We start from the raw sequence: 18,728 nt of genomic DNA, 5'->3' as shown, positions 1-18,728 counted from the left end.
CCATTTCCCATAAATTATAATATGGATGCAGAAAGTGCTCTCTATTCTTTTCCCTTGATCGTGATGCCCTTACTCCTCTGTCTCTGGGTTAAATGCTGCTTCCAGGGGTCAGTTCCTTTAATCTTTAGGCAGGGAAATAACAAATCCCCATGCCCAAAAGAGGGTGACCCGCAGGTAGACTTCCCTGGGACGTTCCTAGGTAAGTTCTTGGCCAGTAATGACTCTTTTACCTTGTGTATCAACTTGAATGATACATTGAATGAATATACAGTAATATTCAGAATAATATGTAAAATTTTAGATGATATGGGTTAGAACATTTCAAACATGCAGGATGATAACATTTGGCTTGGAGTGATGGAAGACTGAAGAATCAAGCACAATATGCTCACCATAGGGGGTCAGTAAGGATGTTCCTGCCATTGAATGAGTAAATAGGCACGCCGGCTTTAAGAGAAACAGACTTTCTATCCAGGAGGGAATCCCAGCTCCTCGAAAGAACCTCACCCTAAAGTATAGACATTCATTAGGTGCGTATTTGACATTTAACATGGACTGAATGTTTTGTAAGAATAGGTGCTCACCCTTAGGTTCACTACGGGTAGGCCACGGTCCGTCTTCTTTACTATGCTGGAAAGGGACTGGCTTGATAAAGCTAGGATGGCTCTGAAAGTACCGTAGAGAGACATCTCCTGGGCTTGACGGTAGCACTGCAGGTCAGCTCCCCGAATCCCACTCATATCCCCAGAGAGTGGGACATTGAGAGCCACCAGACGGAGCTATCGTTCGACAAGAGATGGAAATAAGTACGCATGACGACAATGCTAGGGATACAGAGGAGAAGGCATCGGGAGGAGATATATCATAAGAGCTGGAGATCAGGACGCACATATTGGGATGAAATCAACAGAGCAAAACAAAGTTATCACCAATAAAGGACATGTACTGTAGATGTCCAAAAAGTGATATTGTACAGAAAGGCAGCCATTGAGGAAAAACAAAGCAAAAAAATATTTATAAATGGATTACACTCAGAACATGTTAGTGAGCTAAGTCCTGCGCAGAACATGTACAACGTGTCCAGAGATTAATGTATAGCAATCCGTCTTCATAAAGAATGCCAGACCTTACTAAAGACATGTGGACCCTCATACGTATTTTGATAATAATGCCTGATTAAATCAATGTGTTTACTGGAATGGCACTTTTCTTCTTTCTCTAAATGACGCTTAATATCATATAATCAAATTCTCTTCACGGCCAACCAACCCCCCCAAAAAATGCGTCCCACTATTATTGAACTGCTGAAGTATACATTGGACCTAGAAGACCATTTACACACCAAGGAGGCACTGTGTGGCCCCTTCTTAAGACACACCATAGTAACAGTTTTCTTACAGAAGGCATTCGGACGTTGGCATTCTGTGGAGCTGGAACAACCTGAACACGATCTGGATATTCCTCATCCTGCAAACAAATGGGGTCGAAATAAATGGGGTCAGACGATCAGGACATTGATAGAGATGGATAGAGTGAGAGCAAATGATTGAGTTAAATACAATGCCATGGCTTCCCAAACTATCAGAAAATATATCTTTATACTGACTGTAGGTTCCTCTGGCACAAATGGCTCATCAGCTGGGAAACTGGACTCAGAATCCTGCAACTAAAACACACAACAAAATAAGGGGTCATGGAACCATAAGAAGAGACATGACCACAGAGATGCCAAATAGTTCATTGTTGGATTTACACAGTGAGGACCCGTCCCGGTCTTGGGCATCAAGAAAGAATCCAGACAAGCCAACAACGGCTGGAAGCATTAATGGTGCAGACTTGGTTGGGCCCACAGACTTGTAAAATTGAGGGTTAACGAACTTCGAGGATCTACATGGTTACAAGAGGGTTTCCGTGGAGTGATATTATGTAAGGATGGATAGCAAAAAATATAAAGAGAAGATGTATGGAACATTTAAAATACATGAGGATATATATGACCAGTTATAGGGTGAAGTTATAGGAGCAGCAGCAGGAGTTATAGCGAGATTAAGCAGAGGAATGGAAAGAAAGGTTATTGGAGTTAGTTGATTCTACAAAATGTTAGAAACATACCATAATCTTGCTCCATCCCACACTGGTCCTGAAGAAGGCACTGTTCTGCTCCCTCACATATGCCATGGCGCCTTCTGAAACCTCCTCCCAAGCTTGAATCATCTCTTTCTGGTTCTGGAAAACCAAACTATGTACCTGAAACCACAGGGAGGGCAATGTGATTACACAGATGGCTCCATCCGGTGTCCATGATTAAGTAGCATTTTTCTATAAAACAGCGTTTCAACAAAAATAGATTTTGGTGTCACCATCATTTGACGGTAAGCAGGTGGACATCATTTCCAGTACTGAAGAGATTAGCCTAGATGGCTAAATATTTTTGCTTCTTGACATTTTTATTAATAAGTTAGCTGATGCATGCTGTAGGAACCATGACAGAAAGCTGGCTCACAAGGAGCTAAAGAAACATTATAATTGTGTACATTAGTAGTTTGTTCGATATCACCTTAAGGTACGTGCTGGATTCACTAGAAGCTGTTACAGAACCTATGGTAAAATCAAGAAAAAAGAAAAATGACAACAATTAAATGGGTTAAGTGTATGAAAACACTCAATGAAAGAAAGATGCAGAGCTGCCATCAACCAAGGGGGCCGCCCTGAGCCCAGGCTTAGGGACCCTGGGCCCCTTTGGTCCCTCAACAGCCACTCTGAGAGTGGCAGCAGCTGGTGGCAGGTATGATTGGCTGGTGGAGTTAAAACATCTATGACTACAATGGACTAAAAATAACAAGATAAAAAAAACTGAATTACCCAGAATTTTTTTAAAAAATATGCATTTTTGTTAACATAGATGAAGCATACCAGTGTATCTTACCTCTATCCTCTGAGTCTTCTTTGGGTACCTATACAAAACAAACACTAGTGGGATTGGTGTAATTATATTATAGAGGTATCAGTACCTATACCCATCCCTAAAGATAAACTTTTGAGCCATAAAAGTTTACAGAAGTGAAGATCCAGTTTACCGTGTGCTTGCAGTGTGGCCGAGGTGGGACAGGGTACACTCTCTGCAAACGAGATGGACACTCGATATTAGCATTACTTCATTGATTTGTAACTCTTGGTTCAGAATTGTCCTAAAACTACAGAATAGTTAAATAAGCTAAAAACATACATTGATATATACCACTCCAGGGGGGCCAGGAGGTCCTTGAGGCCCTGGAGGTCCAGGGCTTCCAGGAAGACCCTACATAGAAAAGAAAAACATTATTAATGTTAGCACAAATTGTAATTGCTGATGCAGGTTGTCAACTACTGTTAAGAATATCATGTATTGCGTTCCAGTGTTATGTTCACTTACAGAGAAGACCACAGAACCGTACGCTTCTGACCGGTCATCCTAGGAGGAGAAACCAACAGACATTACTGATAATGAATGTCACCGTGCCCCAGTCACTTCTGGTTTATTTTTATTCTGTTTTTATTTTTTTGTTCTCTCTTTGATACTAGTCGATTTCGATGGGGCACTAAAGCCGAAGAGCTTATACTCACCTCTTGGAATGCTGGGGGCAGGTTTGTTTCAGAAAGCATTCTTTGTGTGCCTAGACTTGGAGGTCCAGGGGGACCTGGTGGACCAGGAGGACCTGCAGGACCAGGGGGACCAACTGCTACCAATCCACCACCTCCATTGCAACTGGTACAACCCTTAGGTTTTTGGAAAAAATGAAAAGGTTATTTTTATAATGGGGCTTATCCCCTGCAAGCATTTTGCTATCCTCCCCAGGCAGGTATTGAGTAGGCTCCAGGACAAAGTAACATAGGTAGTTCCAACTCACTGATCACTCAGTGTGCTGCAAAAGCTTCCCAGTTACCTTTCCAACATTCGGTTTTTAATAGTGACACAAGTGTGAATCTGTTCAACAATGAAAGCACAACTAGGGGGGTAAATATGCCAAGATGGGTGGTCTGTTTAATTCAGGGATCTGCAGGAAATCTTTAGTGTACATTATTATGATGCGTAGGACAACTAGTTTCTTCTGTATTTATATACGCACCTCTCCTGGGTCACCTTTCTCTCCCTGCAATTGAAATGTAAAGAGAATTTCAGCTTTGCAGACCTGAATAATCCAATTAAAAAAAAAAAACAGCATTGTCGTCTAATAAAGTATGGGGCTTTCCAGCCCACCACACCCAAAATGTATGACTGTATTTTTGATATTTTTTATACTTTAAAAAGTATAATTATTCATACACAAATGAATGCATCTATAACAGAACTTTGCCAGCAGCGTTTGCCGAGCCATTACTGGAGCTGGCTGGAGGTAAGAAAGTCATAGAATTGTATCCTGGCCCAGGCCAAGTTGCCTGGCACTGCGAGTGCTAAAAAGGTGGTACTCAGAAGAAAGATGGTGGCACGGAAGGGGCCGGCTGGTGGCATTGGATTGCCTTATTGATCTCCTTCTTTAGTCACGCGCTTAACAGACACTTAGGTCCTGGCCCTTAGGGACTGTGCCTCCAGCACCCCCAATCCAACAAGCTAAGCAGTTTGGCAGTGACCTAGATCTCCTATATGAAGAGCTGTGTCTTTATGCATCGATAACAACACGATGGATCATTATGGCCTCAAAACATATACCATTTGAATCGTTGGCTTGCCTTCTATTATTTATCCACTAGAAGGAACTCATAAAATACAAGGGAACGCTCAGGATTTGACCCGGATTCTCAGGGTTTTTGGTCTATTCTCAGGGTCACAGGGCTAAGTGGCAAAATCTCAGGTTTACACGTGGTGGAGATTCATTCGCAGTCTGATATCACTGAACGCATGGTACTAAATTAAGTGTATCTTTAAATAACGAAGACTTCCATGAGGACCGGTATCAGTCATTTGGTTAACACATCTGATGAGTCACTACATTAAAGGGCCGATATTTAAAGAGTCTCAGGGCCAACTCCATTGTACACAACTTGTACGTAAATTGTGCAAAATAAAACACTGGGTGGGTTGATTGGTCGGGGACAGCCTGGTTTTTTCTATATTATATTCCACTAAATGTGATAATTTCATATAATTATGATGCCACCCACTAGCATGATGTTAATGAAGAGGGAAATAAGCACTAAAGAGGACTGTGAGACTAAGAATATGTTACATATTTTAGAAGCCAGATCTGGTCAGAATGTTTAAGTTATAAATATGGAGCAGTTGTCATGGAAACACCTGAGATGTTCCTGCTGATGATCCCATATATACACCATTAATAAATCTGACACATTGTATTTTCGGTTAGCCGGATAAGGACAAAGAACATCATTGTTAAACTAAACCATATCATACTACACCATGAAATGGCAGAGAAAGATAATAAAAGTTAAACCGGGCATGAATGTCTGTTAACAATGGATTTCTAACCCTGTGTTAGTACACAGAATGCTTACTTGCTATGAAGTATTGCTGTCCATCGAGGACAGTGGTATTGGGTGGCACAAGTATATACAATGTATACAATGATTGCTACTAAGTCACAACAAGATTTGAGAATACATTGATTGGTGTCTGTCAGTGTTCCAAATTCAATTCAGAATATGCACAAGTGTATAAAATGTGTTCAAACAGCATCATTACCTTTGGTCCAGGAGGACCTTCTTTTCCTGGGGCTCCTTCTGGACCCTGCTGACCTGGGGGTCCCTGAGGTCCATCTATTCCTGGCAAACCTGGTAATCCCATCATGCCAGGACTCCCCTCTGGGCCAGGATAACCCTGTGGTCCTTGTACTCCTTGCAGTCCCTGGGGTCCAGGTGGCCCCTCTGGTCCTCTTTTGCCTTCTGATCCTTGAGGGCCTTCAAAACCAGGTGTCCCTGGGGGTCCTTGTAAGCCTCTTTGCCCCGGGAGACCATCAGGACCAACCTCCCCTCTTGGTCCAACTGGCCCAGTATTCCCAGGCTGCCCAGGAGAACCAGGAAGTCCAGGAGGACCTGGTGGACCCTGTGGACCTTCAGGTCCTTGTGAGCCTGGAGACCCTGGAAAACCCGGTGGTCCACGCTGGCCATCAGGACCTGGAGGGCCAATCAACGTAGGGAAGCTCTGCAGGCAAAAGTAAGGTGACAGTTGTAAGTTATTATGTGAGATAAACCTGTGAAAGCTCAGCACAGATATGTACAGTATTATTAAATTATTACATTACAATTCACCCAAACACAATGCAACTACCTAAATTGTTTTAAATTGTTTTCAGATTCGGAAAAATCTGCACACGCTATCTCTTTCAAATTCTTTACCTAATGTTTTTATTTATATAAATAATTACTAAACAGGTAGGATGAGGCCTTTGGGTAACTAATAAAAATCAGGGCTGCTTTGCCAATATGGCAGCCACACACAAGGGTAATCACTCTGGAACAAAACCTTGCACTTCTAGAGTTATGTGTTGATGGTTTTCCTGTGAACTGTATGTAATGAACCTCTTTTAGGACCAACTGCAGATAGTAGACCTGTAAGCTGTAGATTGACATGGTATCTTGCTAAGAATAAAACATAGTTGTTTAGGTTGCAGGCCTCGAGGAGTGCGAGGCATGGTTTGCCCTACGGAACAATTGGGTTGGATAGAAACATAGAATTTGATGGCATATAAGACCTGCCCATTTTCCTAACCCATGGATGGTTAAACTCCATGTTAACAAAATAACTGTTCCAGCCAGTCACATACCCAGCTAGCAAGCATACCAAAAAAGTGTATAATATAACCAAAACTTAACCGTATTTACAACTCCTACCTTTTATACCCTATGATGAACAACATTTTACATCATTGTCCCTTTAATTGCATATGTGTGTAAGCAACATTTTACAATATCTGTGGTTCACTACCACTCTGTCCCACCTTCTGTTCTTCCTCTACATCAGTAAAAGTCATTGCACTGGAAGAATGCCCTGGTGGTCCTGGTGGCCCTGGCAGTCCTGGAGGCCCTTGTGGACCGGCAGGACCAGGCTGTCCCATCAGTCCTCTCTCTCCAATGCGACCTGGACTACCTGGAAGTCCAGGAGCTCCAGGAGGTCCAGCGTCTCCTTGTTCCCCCTGTTAAAAAAAACAATCTCTATATATCAAATCTTCTTGATCACAGAGTAATATTAGTTTTTTTACCAAAAGTAACTGAATAGAAAGCACTAAACATGTAGGAGGCCACGGCTGGGTCATCTATAAATGTGATGCTTGCAGGCTTGCAGGGAAAGGAGTATTTATGTCCATATGTGGTGCTTTTTCTCCAAGATTTAAGAGATGTGGAGGCAAAGTAATGAACCATTGCTGACGAAGGAGTTCTTTAATACATGAAACCTCTGAGCATGCGACAATCACTCAAAATATACTTCCTAGAGCACTGGATCCTTCCCTGTTGGATCCTTCCCATCACACTTGGATGGAGAAATAATTTATTAATGCAATACAGCTTAATATAGTCCCCCAAATCTCTCCTAATAATGATAAAAAATCACTGACCTTTGATCCTGGTGGCCCAGATACCACAGGACATATACAGTCAGAAAGATTGCGCTGGAAATAGAAGGCACACATAAGAAATGAGATAATCAGAATTATAATTTGTACCTAAAAACAAGTATTATTCTCCGTCTTGTGACAAAAAACATGGTTTGTCTTGACTAGTAAGTTAGATCGTATGCTCTTCCACTTATCTTTATAAAAAGCTTGGTACCTTGGTCCTATCTGCAAATTCCCCCTTTTTCACTCCCATCCTATGTTGCTCCAACCCCTCCATGTTCTGCCTCTTCATTCTACCCTTGCTGTATCAAAGCCAACGTATTTGATCCATTTATCTTTTGGGATCCACCAGAGACGGTGAGAGCAGCAGAACATTGATACAGCTGGAAGTTGATTGGCAGGTCATAAGAGTGAGTTTTGGTGCCTATATAAACAATATTGGTGTAGAAAACTCTGACCCATGTTTTGATAATTTGTAAAGCATGGCTGGGCAGAGCTAATAGTCATCCAATCATTTCAACCATTTCTAGCAAATGGGAAAAAAATAATATTACCTTATGTGGGTCTGGTTCAGACTCAGCTGTCCCCAGCATCCCGTTTACCAATTCTAATATAATTGGATCTGTGTCCTTTAAAGAGCCTATGGTGAGATACAGAGAATCATTTATACGAGACTGAGTAATTTTTATAATATTAAAGATTGCTATAGCAAATAACACGTATGAAATGGATAGATTATTTGATAATTTTGACTGATTATACATTTGCGCAAAATGATTAATGAGTTAAAGTTATATTGGAGTGACCAACCCACCAACATCTCCTCGCTTCCATTCTTCCTTTTGAGATCTGAGGTCTTCTTCCACATCACCACTGTGATTTTCTGCAGCGGGTGTCAGCGGTGGGATCCATTCAGCTGTAGCCTGTGCTCGCCAAGGAAGAAAGCATTACAAACATGTTTGGAAACCAACCTTTCACTTTAAGGAAACATGTATTTCTTACATTTTGGAACGCAAGAATTATCAGGTAAAATTAGGGCAGTGTGTTCATGTCATGTAGTAAACCACTTTTCAGTCTAGTACTCGATACGCGCTCCATTGCTATTATATACACTGATTGGGTGTGGGTTATTAGTTTCAGACTTTGACCGTGGCAGATATCTATATTTGTGTAATTGAAGAAATCTGCTCATGGGGGGGGGCAGAGCGTACGTCAATTATTATAATAGTATTTAACTCAGAAGTATTATTAGTTTCAGATTTTTAGGTTTAAGAGAAAGTTTTTGTTCCACCTTTGAGTAATTTAGATGTCTGCTGACTATCGTGGATGCTGTAACTTGGCCAAATGTTATATGAACTTGGGGCAACTCAATGGGGCCCAGTGACAGCTATAGAATTGCATCCAAGGTGCCTACAGACACAAAGTAGTGACGTCCCGACATACCCTAACAAAAATAAGGCCTCACCTACTTTGTTCCTTGCTGCATCCTTTAGAAAAAGTGTGGCTCTATCCCTAATTTTTAGGGAACTGACTATTGACCACAGCTGACACTTAGCTCAAAAGTCCAACTTTCAGTTTTCCATTAAGTTCCCCCCCAAGGGGATCCCTTCAATGCATTTTAGATTGGGTTCTTCCAGTCCTAAGTTTATAGGAGAGTTTACGCTTGTAGGGCCTGAGATATGTCTCCTAAAATTATCATGAAATCATCATATTCCACCAACTCAGTACTTAGTGAATGATAGAACATCTTTCATACTTCTTCTTGCAAACCATTGTAAGATGAACTTACCTCCTTCCTTTCAAGGCTGCCTTCTGGGTGGCTATTAGCTGTTGTTTTGAGATGTGTGGTCTTTTCTGGAGTGGCGAGACGAGTGGTCTCCTCATTTTGTATTCCTTCTAGGCCTTTAGTTGAACTTTGAGCAGGTTGGGTTACGCCACGATGTTCTAAAGCTCCTTGTCCGCTTTCCCTTGTTGAAAACCGTGTGGTTGTGCTAGTGATTTCCCTTAAACCTGTAGACATTTCCATGGGTTGGGCAGTTTCTATTGCGTTTGCAAGATGTTCCTCTGGAGCAGCAGTCTCTGTTAACTCATTATGAATATTGGTAGGGTGAGGGATCTCAGGTAATGGTGGACTGGTTGGTTTGGCAATATCACTGTCCTCTTCAAAGTCTTCCTCTGTAAGTTGATGAGACACAAGACAGGTTAAAAATAGCATAATGTGTGTCATGTTTCAATGAATAAAAAGAAAGGGATCCATCTAACAGTTGTTGTGCAAGGAAAAAAGGAGATTGAAGGGAGGAACAGTAACAAATATCAAGGAAAGTGTGCAGTGATTTGCAAAGGAGATGAAGAGACATGAGACAATCAGCTGGCAGGTCAGTAGTTTGGTGACATTACAAATATTACAAGGAGAATGTTTGCTTTTAAAGCCAAAGCCACCCTACCTGTGTCTTCATTAATCTTTGGATCGGAAATAGCTGGTGTGGTCTCCTTTGGTTTGTTCCGTTCTCCAAAGATAAGCCACTGCGTTTGTCCTGGTGGGATCAGAGCTTCTACTAGTAAGAAGCACAGCAGCAACTGAGTCTTGTAACTCATTCCTGCCATGGCGGCAGGTACACCAGATATCTCTGCAACGCTGTCTTGTACTCTAGAACAGTCTCATTCTGTGTGAACACAATATAACTGTCCCTACAACCTTTGGCACTTGGAGCTCTTATCTTCTTAAGTATGCAACCACTACACACCCTGAACATACCCTTAAATCAGTCCTGGAATAACACCTTGGTGTCTGTCTACACACAGTATACGTTTGAGTATTGTGAGTGTATATTTGTGATTCAAACAGGGAGATTAACAGTTATGTAATCTATTAGGTCCTACGGCCAATGCCAACATTGAGGCTCAAGGCCACATCATACAGAATACACAAGAGGATGTAGTAATGGAGGGATCCTTGGAGGCCCATGGAGTACAGTGAGGCAAATGTATGGGTACAAATTGTACAAAGGAAAGATTGACCCACTCAAGACAGCAGTGCTTTTATTACCTGAGAGTAAGTGAGGAGTAAGAAAGTATGGCCTCCTTGAGTTGCTTTTTTAAAAAAATTTTTTTTTTAGCTGGGCTCTGATCATATTTATAATTAAAAAGCATTGTAAAGTGTAACGCATTGCAGGTTATATGTAATGAACAATTCTCGTGCATAGTGGTAAAAGCTGCGCAACTAGCACGAGCAGTTCACTGGTTGCTGGTTGCCATGGTAACCACACAACACTTACTGCTTATTGCACAAGACGTTTTGACTAAATATGTAATTAGAACGCATTTCTCCTATTTGACACTGCATACAACTATTTATTCAACTTTATTCAATACCCAATGTTTTTTTTTTTTTTTTTTTTGCAATTTATAGGGCAATAAGTAGTGTTTTCCTATTTCAATATGTTTTTTTTCAAATATTTTTTTCCAGATCTGGTCATCCTGCCCCCATGTGGTATTTGGGACATGTTTGAAGCCAGCCAATGCAAGTTATTTCATCAAACCATATATTTTCAAACATTAGACACCCCAAGGTATTTTAAATGCTGGTATTTGAACCCTTTCCATACACTAATTCTACTACCACTCTTTGTCAAGCTTTGTAGTAGTGATTTATTTTGTGTTTTTTTTTATCACACAAATTGTGATTCAGGTATAAATGTACAGCTCCTGGTATATGTCATTGCCAAAGAATACCACAACATGTGTTTAGCAACATCTCCTGAGTACAGTGATACCACACACGACATGGGTTTGTCAGGTTATTTAGGGGCTAACATTGAGGAAGTGGTCTTTTTTTACATTTTGCTAGAACTTGATGGTTTCCCCTGATTCCATTTTTTAAATTTTTTTTTAAAAACAGTCGTTTGCTAATCACATTTTGATTGGAAAGCTAGGCTTCGTTGTCTTGCATGGTTGAATCGTTGATCGCCTCCTAAGCTCGGGCGTCATAACTGGTAATAACCCTTTGAACAGCGAACATTCACAAAGGAAGAACTAGAGGACATTGGCAGTGACATAAGAAAATTGTATGTTCATATAAGTGTAATTACTTAAGTCAAAAACCCCAAAAGTTGTTTGTAAAAATAAACATTTTATGATTGAAGATGAATATGTAAGACAATTACAATGTAATAAATTGTACATGAAATTAGAGCCTTCATCACAGAAATGTATAACAGCAAAGTGAGTAATGCAGTACAACAGATTAATTCACAAATTAGTCAAGTTCCATTACCCTCAAAAGTAGATCTTAAAGACTTAAATGTCCAGGTGACTCCAGCTGATCCGGTGAGTAGCTTTTTAATCGGACAGCAGCTGCTGGTATTATTCAAGCACTAATCATGCCATGGTTTAGTCTTGCCTTGCCGTGGTGAATATTCTGTATACTTGTGTCAAACAGGAGGCTGAAGGACACCCAGCTCAGTAAGGTTTTCTTGTTTGGAACTGTTTCACCATGTTTGTGAGCCCCTCCAGCCCCTCCACAAGTCCATCCCCAGTGGCTGCACAGCACCCCTGAACATGCCACTGGTGTCCTTGAATTTTCTTCAGCTCCAACGCCTCTGCCACATCGCTTGGACTTTTGGCACCAGGAAGATCCTGCTTATTGGCCATTACCACAAATGGCACCCCTCTCATTTCATCATTTTCCAAGATGGCAACCAGTTCCTCCCTGACTTCTTGGAACCTCTCCCAGTCGGCGCTGTCCACCACAAACACCAGTCCATCTGTGTTAACAAAGTAGTGCTTCCACAGAGCTCTGATCTTTTGCTGGCCTCCGACATCCCAGACGGTGAAGGACACATTCCGGATGGGCTCCACGGTCTCCACGTTGAATCCAATGGTGGGGATGGTGCAGACCGTTTCATTCAACTTCAGCTTGTATAGCATTGTGGTCTTCCCAGCTGCGTCCAGACCCAGCATAAGGATTCGAGCCTTGGTACCGGAAAAGCTCATTAGAGTTTGATAGAGCCGACTCAGCAGCATGCCCATGGTTGCAGTAGACTTTTTGTTCTTTGCCGTCTCTCTTTGGTCCCACTCGTTCTTCTGTTTGCAGCTTTGTCTGTGCTATGCAAGCTGCCTCTCTATATATACAGACACAGAGGCTGCATAAGATCATTTTTCTTGGCCAAGCCCAGCTGTTACCCGGCAACCATGGAAGCCAAAGTGACAGGAATTTCCTCGTTGCTCTGTCACTCCGTGCCTTGCTGGAGAATTCCTCGACTACCTGTTTTGACAGCCTAATGACAGCATAACAGGAAACAACCTCAGCAAGGGATAGGTGTCACAGGGTCAGGATACAAATAACTTTATTGCACCGAAAACAGTACAATACAAAGGCATTATTTTTCTCCCAAATAAGGAGAGAAAGAATAACCCTTTATATTCCGTGTTTTTGCAGTGAACTGTTTCCATTGTATTTGCAATCTGTCCATGCGCGCAAATACGCAGTTCGACTGGGACATATAAAATAACAAAAAGTTGTTTAACCTCTTTTTTTTGTTTGTATTACTAGAGTCCTATAACCAGTTTCAGAAATTAGCAAACAAATAGAAAAGGAAAAGCAAACCAAAAAAGTGGACGTTCCTCAGATATAATGTATCTGTCTTTGAATACACGTTAGGGTTTATTCACTAAGGTGGTGTTGCATTCCCAAATCAGTGAATTTGTTATGTATTCTAAAAGGGTTAACCCTAAAGATATTCTCCTAAAAAAGACAGAGCTTGCCCTACGGTACGGATAGTTCACCAGCAGGGGCAGGCAACTGAGTGTTGGTGCTAGTGTGTTGGTTAATGGGGAGACAAGGGGCTAGGGGCAACTCAGCTCTACCTGCCCCCCTCCAGCTCTTACACTGAGTGACAACTGAGTGAAGAGTAGGCATAAAATCCCCAAAGGGCAGGTTGCTGGAAATAAAATTGCATAGTGCAAAATAAGACAAAAAACAAACAAACAAAAAAAACAATACAAAACTATTTCCCGGCTGTATCGTCACCCAGAGCCCTGCTGGATGATCTGACACTAACACAGCTGACAGCAGCACAGGAAGTGACCTCAGCATGTGGTGCGTCTCTTTTTGCTTGTTACAGAGAGAGTGTGACGGAGCCAGAGCCTGCGTGGAGCTCTCTACGTGACACATGGAGAAAAACATACAGGAAGAAGTAGAAGGCATGGGGGGGGATTCCATTTCTTGTGATATATTGAGAAACTGAGTCCAGTCTACTGCACACAATGCAGAAAAGAGACTTGGATTCAAGGTTTGTCCTTCGCTGTACGTATTCAGTATTGCAATTTTTTAACACATTCTTAGAAATATGTTTGGACTCCATATAACATCGCTTTGTACCTAATAGAAATAACCATGTACATTATTATTATATAATGATAACCACACTTTTATTAAAAGTAAGTAACACGCCAAATTTTTACTGAAAAATTCAATAATATTAATATATATGATTGTTAACAGCAATCACACTCCTATCATGCCAAGTCAGCCAGTACATGATGGAATCTGGGTATGTCTGGGCATGATAGGAGTGTGATTACTGTTAACAATCATATATATTATTGTTATTGGATTTTTTTGTCCTATTTTGGTGTGTTACTTTTAACAAAAGTGGTTATTTTTTTTTAAAGGTGGTGGTGGGAGGTCATTTTCGGTTTCAGCCAAGTGAATGCTGAATTTTCAGTTTCGGTCCAGAATTTTCATTTCGGTGCATCCCTCTAGCACTGATTCCTGGTAGATTATGTCATGTTTTAACATAACAGATTATAGTTATTTGCTCTTTGTTTAGGTAGAGCATCCCACTGAATGTTCCAGCATGGGCAGCTTTATTAGCAGGATACAAGGATTCTGTGGGAGAAAGTACCCCATGAAAGCTCGAATTGGGATGGTGGGTCTGGACGGAGCCGGGAAGACGACAATACTCTATAGATTAAAGCTCAACGAGACCGTCTCCACCATTCCAACTATAGGGTTCAATGTGGAGACGCTGGACTTGATAACAGACGTGTCCTTTACTGTATGGGATATTAGCTTTGGACCCATGGGACGTCCTCTGTTAAAACACTACCTTATTAACAATCAGGGCATAGTGTTTGTAGTGGACAGTGCATGCCCAGAGATGTTTGATGATGCGAAAGATATTTTGGTCATGCTGCTGGAGGATTATGATTTGGCAGACATTCCAGTCATCGTACTCGCCAACAAACAGGATGTGGAAGGAGCACGAAGCCCATCTGACATCGCTCGCCTTCTTGAGCTTGAGAAAGTAAAGGATAGAAAGTGGGCAGTCAGTGGATGCTGTGCCAAAACTGGGGAAGGTCTTCTGGAGGCCCTTGAGATACTTTCTACAATGGTCAAGGAACAAAGAATACAATAAATGGACTCATTGATGATGTTGTATGGTGACATCTTACATATATGATAATTCTGCGTTTTTTAAAAAATAAAATTTTTTTAAAATGGCCACTATTGTTTGAAAATTAATACAATTCTGTTTTAAATTTTATAACTTTCTCAAATACATTTATATATTTGTACAAATTGAAATAAATTATTATTTGATATAATACAGTATGTTTTTTCCGCAGATTTATTTTCTAGTGAACTAGTACCTGTGCAGGATGTAAATAGTACCAAAAGAACACACAAAAACCCCAAACATGGAAAATTCAAGGTTATGCTTTGATAATAATATAAAAAAAACTAAAACGTAACGTATATTATGGAATTTTATTATGGAATTATTAACAGTTGGTGTGAGTACAAGCAGAGTGATACAAAGTAGAAGTATATGAGTCCCTACATAGTACAAAGCCATCATAGCAGTCAGAAGGAGAATCCCATATGATAATCACATAGAAATCCGACCATTTTTCAGAATGTTTCTTCATAAATGAAAACATTATATTAAAAACACTAAATGGAAACAAAAAGGTTATTTTTGTGATTAATCTGTGTTACAGCAGTAATTAACGGAGTAGCCAGGGGATGGCAGCAGATTCAAAGCCATGCGTCCCGTGGATTATAGAGCCTGACCACGAATTCCAACGTGAAAAAAAAAGTGAATCAGAAAAAGATCCCCAAGGATTCAGATCATTTGCCAGGAGAGCAGCTAGAGTTATAAACACTCATATACATATATCATTGTTTTAAACACAGGTGTGACGATACAGAGATGACACTTTTGCTCAATGGATGAAATCATGCATATAGTTTATTAAAATGTATCTAAATTCCTAATAATAATCAGAAACAAAAGAGGAATGAAATAAATGGTGGTTACGTCGCTACCTGCGCTGGGAGACTCTCGAAGCCATACGCAGCTTCACAGAGCGAGACGGGCTGCAGAGCTGATGCCAGGCACCAGGTATTATATCATAACATTTAGCAAATCCAAAAAGAGTTCTGTATACGTGTATCTGTCTACATACTCATAAATCTATTAACTAAAATCATCCTGTCGATGACCATGACATACTGGGCTCATGGACAATGCTAGCTACACTATATGGACAAAAATATTGGGACGCTTTGTTATTGAAGTCACATGGTTCACTCCGACCCATTGCCACAGGTGTATAAAATAAAGCACCAAGCCCCGCAGTCTGCATTTACAAACATTTTTGGGGAAAAATGGGTTGTTCTGAAGCGCTTATTGAATTCCAGCGCGGTACTGTCATAGGAGGCCACCTTGGCCTAGAAATGGGATATGGGGAAACGGGGCAAATGCCTCTGGGGGTAATCTGCAGACCCTCCCCCCATGCATTTGCAAGGAGGACACCATGGACATTTACAAAGTCCCCTCAGCTATCATTTGAAGGCTGGATTGTCCCTTTAACGTTTTTGGGTTAAATGTGTTTGCTACGCACACGGCCACATGGTTCTAAGAGTAATGTATTGCCAGCATTTTATATAAACATGTTTCCATTTAAACAGCTGTCTGTAGAATTGAGTAACATAGCATTCAGGATATACGTGCTGATTAGCCTGCAGCTTTATGTTCATGACCTTTGGATTCTTGCAGACGAGCTCTCCACATAGCTGAGTTTACAATTCCTATTTTTATAGCTGCGTTCAGTACACCTCTAGGCACGATCGCCTTACTGTGCGCTATACAGAGACGTGGGACAATATTGTGTAGTCTGGTCTGAATAAGATGTCTGTGCGGCCGGCCACTGAATAGCTCCGCTAGGCTAGTATCCTGCTAGACCGTCAAGAAAGCACAGTATGTACTCCAAGTGACACGGATCTCGACCCAGTGGTTTGGATTGTTTAAGACCGAAAGGACCTGGGGTATTCCATAGAGTGAATAAGTGAAGAAAGATATCTCTGAAAACAAAGGGCTTTAAGTGGAGTTACAGAGTAACCATCACTTCTGTTTGTCTTGGCTTTCTTCGCTGATCCTGAAAATCTTCAGCTGCCAAAACCACAATTTCTGAAGGAAATGACAGGGCTATATTTGCTGCACGTTTTGCAAAGTCCTCAGTTATTATCCTATGTTAAAATGCATCCTGGTGTCAAAATGTATCCTATGTTATAGTCAAGCCCCCCCCCCTATGCTACGTGCGCTCTCTCCTCGCCTCCATAACTGTGTTTGGTGATGTCCAACGTTATTAATGGTAGAGGAGCAGGGTGGATTCGGGTTTATAAAGTGTCTTAAACATCCCATCGAAGGGCGAAATGCTCTCCACTCCTGTGTACATACTGTCCATCTTTTTCCTACATTCAGCTCTTCTAAGGAATTCGAAAGGGGGCTTCCATCAACGTCTCTATTGCCCTCATCTTATCATACGCCACCCTTAGCAAGGAAAACTCAAAAGTGCGTCCAACAACCAACATCTTTTTGACACCAAAGTGAACTCCATTAACTTTAAGGAAACTCACTTTTCAAGGGCGGCTGTCTTGTTAATCCTTTCTGGTTACACGATGGGGCGCCCCAGTTGGTTGTAATTACTTTATACATTGGGAAAAGGGTCCTTAATACAAGGACCAAAATAGAAAAAGGCTCCAGGTACTTAAGGGTTCCATCAGGCAGATTTATTAAAGGAGAAGGACAACAACGTTTCGACCTCACGATGAGGTCTTTATCAAGTTAATACAAGGACCTGCTTAAAGTGTCTTGAGTGACAAGTTTTAGCAGGGTCCATACAATGAGCGCCATAATGATTCAATGTCATGGTTGGGGAGTTCCCTTCACCGCTTTATGAATCAATGGAAGCTTAGACCAGCTGCTAGACTCGCTCATGTGATAGCCGTGACTTCAGATTGGAGAGCCTGCCCATCGCTAACCTCCACACCTGGAGGCATTGCGGCTGATTGGCTGAAGCGCTCCCCACACCTTGTAGTGGCTGGGGTAGCTCTCCTCTGGCCCCATGGGAATTGTGGTCCCAGCCACATTGACCAAGTCAGCCTCAACTGTAAGATGCTGAGGTCCTCAGTGCATGGCGGATGAAACAAAATAGCTATTTGTGGCCTAAAACAGTCTACTTTTCCTTTTAACTACAGAACCTACAGTTATAAATGTATGATCAATGCTTGCTAATGCACAACATGCCTCCCGCCAGACTGGAACACATCTTAATAACTGCTTTGCCTGACATTGTCTATGGATCCCAAACACACTCTCTGCCACAGCCTCAATTTATGTATAAAAGGGAAAAAACGCTTACTGTAAATGATGGGTGCTCGACTGCGCCTGCTAATCCAGAACATGACACCTGCCAAGGTCACGACCTTCAAAAAATCAAAAATCTTTCCATTGGCGGTGGAACGAGCCTTATGTTTTTCCAAATATTTTCTGTCGGTTGAATATTTTTTGGGTTCGGTTGAAGATCTCAAAAAAAAAAAAAAACAACCAAAGATCTATCTTCTGGGACATTCGTAAAATAACATCAAACTGCCTTGATCCAGGAAATTAATAACAGCAAACAAATCACTGTCTAATACCACCAGGCCATCCAAAAGGAGATAACAGCCAATAAATTGTCTACTCGGAACTTGATGTCATTATCAGGCTCAGATCATAACTCCTGCATAGTGTTACCCCTCTTAGGAATAACCCCCTCTCGCCTTTGTAACATTTTACATTTTAATGTTGGTTTCAATCGTACTTTTTTTCATTCACGCACTTGGGCTTGGCC

At 41.3% G+C, this 18,728-nt stretch overlaps 3 protein-coding genes across 6 annotated transcripts in view; 1 reads left to right on the top strand and 2 right to left on the bottom strand.

The window, feature by feature from the left end:
* Positions 1–18,728, bottom strand: part of LOC128471095 (collagen alpha-1(V) chain-like) — a 30,288-nt gene that overhangs the window by 843 nt on the left and 10,717 nt on the right. Inside the window, exons 2-20 of one of the 3 annotated variants that reach the window (XM_053452952.1) lie at positions 9,992–10,174; positions 9,337–9,722; positions 8,362–8,470; positions 8,102–8,187; positions 7,548–7,601; positions 6,933–7,127; positions 5,678–6,136; positions 4,107–4,130; positions 3,604–3,756; positions 3,413–3,451; positions 3,227–3,298; positions 3,078–3,119; positions 2,927–2,954; positions 2,558–2,598; positions 2,113–2,247; positions 1,607–1,666; positions 1,399–1,467; positions 585–779; positions 393–508 (exon numbers count right to left, since the gene is read on the bottom strand). In XM_053452952.1, the coding sequence (XP_053308927.1) occupies positions 393–508; positions 585–779; positions 1,399–1,467; positions 1,607–1,666; positions 2,113–2,247; positions 2,558–2,598; positions 2,927–2,954; positions 3,078–3,119; positions 3,227–3,298; positions 3,413–3,451; positions 3,604–3,756; positions 4,107–4,130; positions 5,678–6,136; positions 6,933–7,127; positions 7,548–7,601; positions 8,102–8,187; positions 8,362–8,470; positions 9,337–9,722; positions 9,992–10,151 (2,423 nt within the window). In that variant the 5' untranslated portion in view covers positions 10,152–10,174. Of the gene's footprint in view, positions 1–392; positions 509–584; positions 780–1,342; positions 1,468–1,606; positions 1,667–2,112; positions 2,248–2,557; positions 2,599–2,926; positions 2,955–3,077; positions 3,120–3,226; positions 3,299–3,412; positions 3,452–3,603; positions 3,757–4,106; positions 4,131–5,677; positions 6,137–6,932; positions 7,128–7,547; positions 7,602–8,101; positions 8,188–8,361; positions 8,471–9,336; positions 9,723–9,991; positions 10,236–18,728 lie in introns of those variants that run through there. The other 2 variants (XM_053452951.1, XM_053452953.1) reach the window with 2 other exon arrangements.
* On the bottom strand, positions 11,657–12,901 carry LOC128471098 (uncharacterized). The gene has a single exon (XM_053452955.1). It carries the CDS (start codon positions 12,573–12,575, stop codon positions 12,006–12,008), a length of 570 nt encoding a protein of 189 aa, XP_053308930.1. The 5' UTR covers positions 12,576–12,901; the 3' UTR covers positions 11,657–12,005.
* LOC128471099 (uncharacterized) lies at positions 13,652–15,143 on the top strand. Of its 2 annotated transcripts, none has more exons than XM_053452957.1 (2): positions 13,652–13,837; positions 14,378–15,143. In XM_053452957.1, the coding sequence occupies exon 2, from the start codon at positions 14,405–14,407 to the stop codon at positions 14,963–14,965; it is 561 nt and encodes a 186-aa protein (XP_053308932.1). In that variant the 5' UTR covers positions 13,652–13,837; positions 14,378–14,404; the 3' UTR covers positions 14,966–15,143. The 2 variants fall into 2 exon arrangements, with proteins under 2 accessions (XP_053308932.1, XP_053308931.1); XM_053452956.1 differs by having other exon boundaries at positions 13,652–13,851.

This window comes from Spea bombifrons, chromosome 13, assembly GCF_027358695.1.
Source record: "Spea bombifrons isolate aSpeBom1 chromosome 13, aSpeBom1.2.pri, whole genome shotgun sequence".
Classification (NCBI taxonomy): Eukaryota; Metazoa; Chordata; class Amphibia; order Anura; family Pelobatidae; genus Spea; species Spea bombifrons.
Note: the sequence above shows the minus strand (reverse complement) of the source record. Positions and strands in the feature narration are given on the sequence as shown.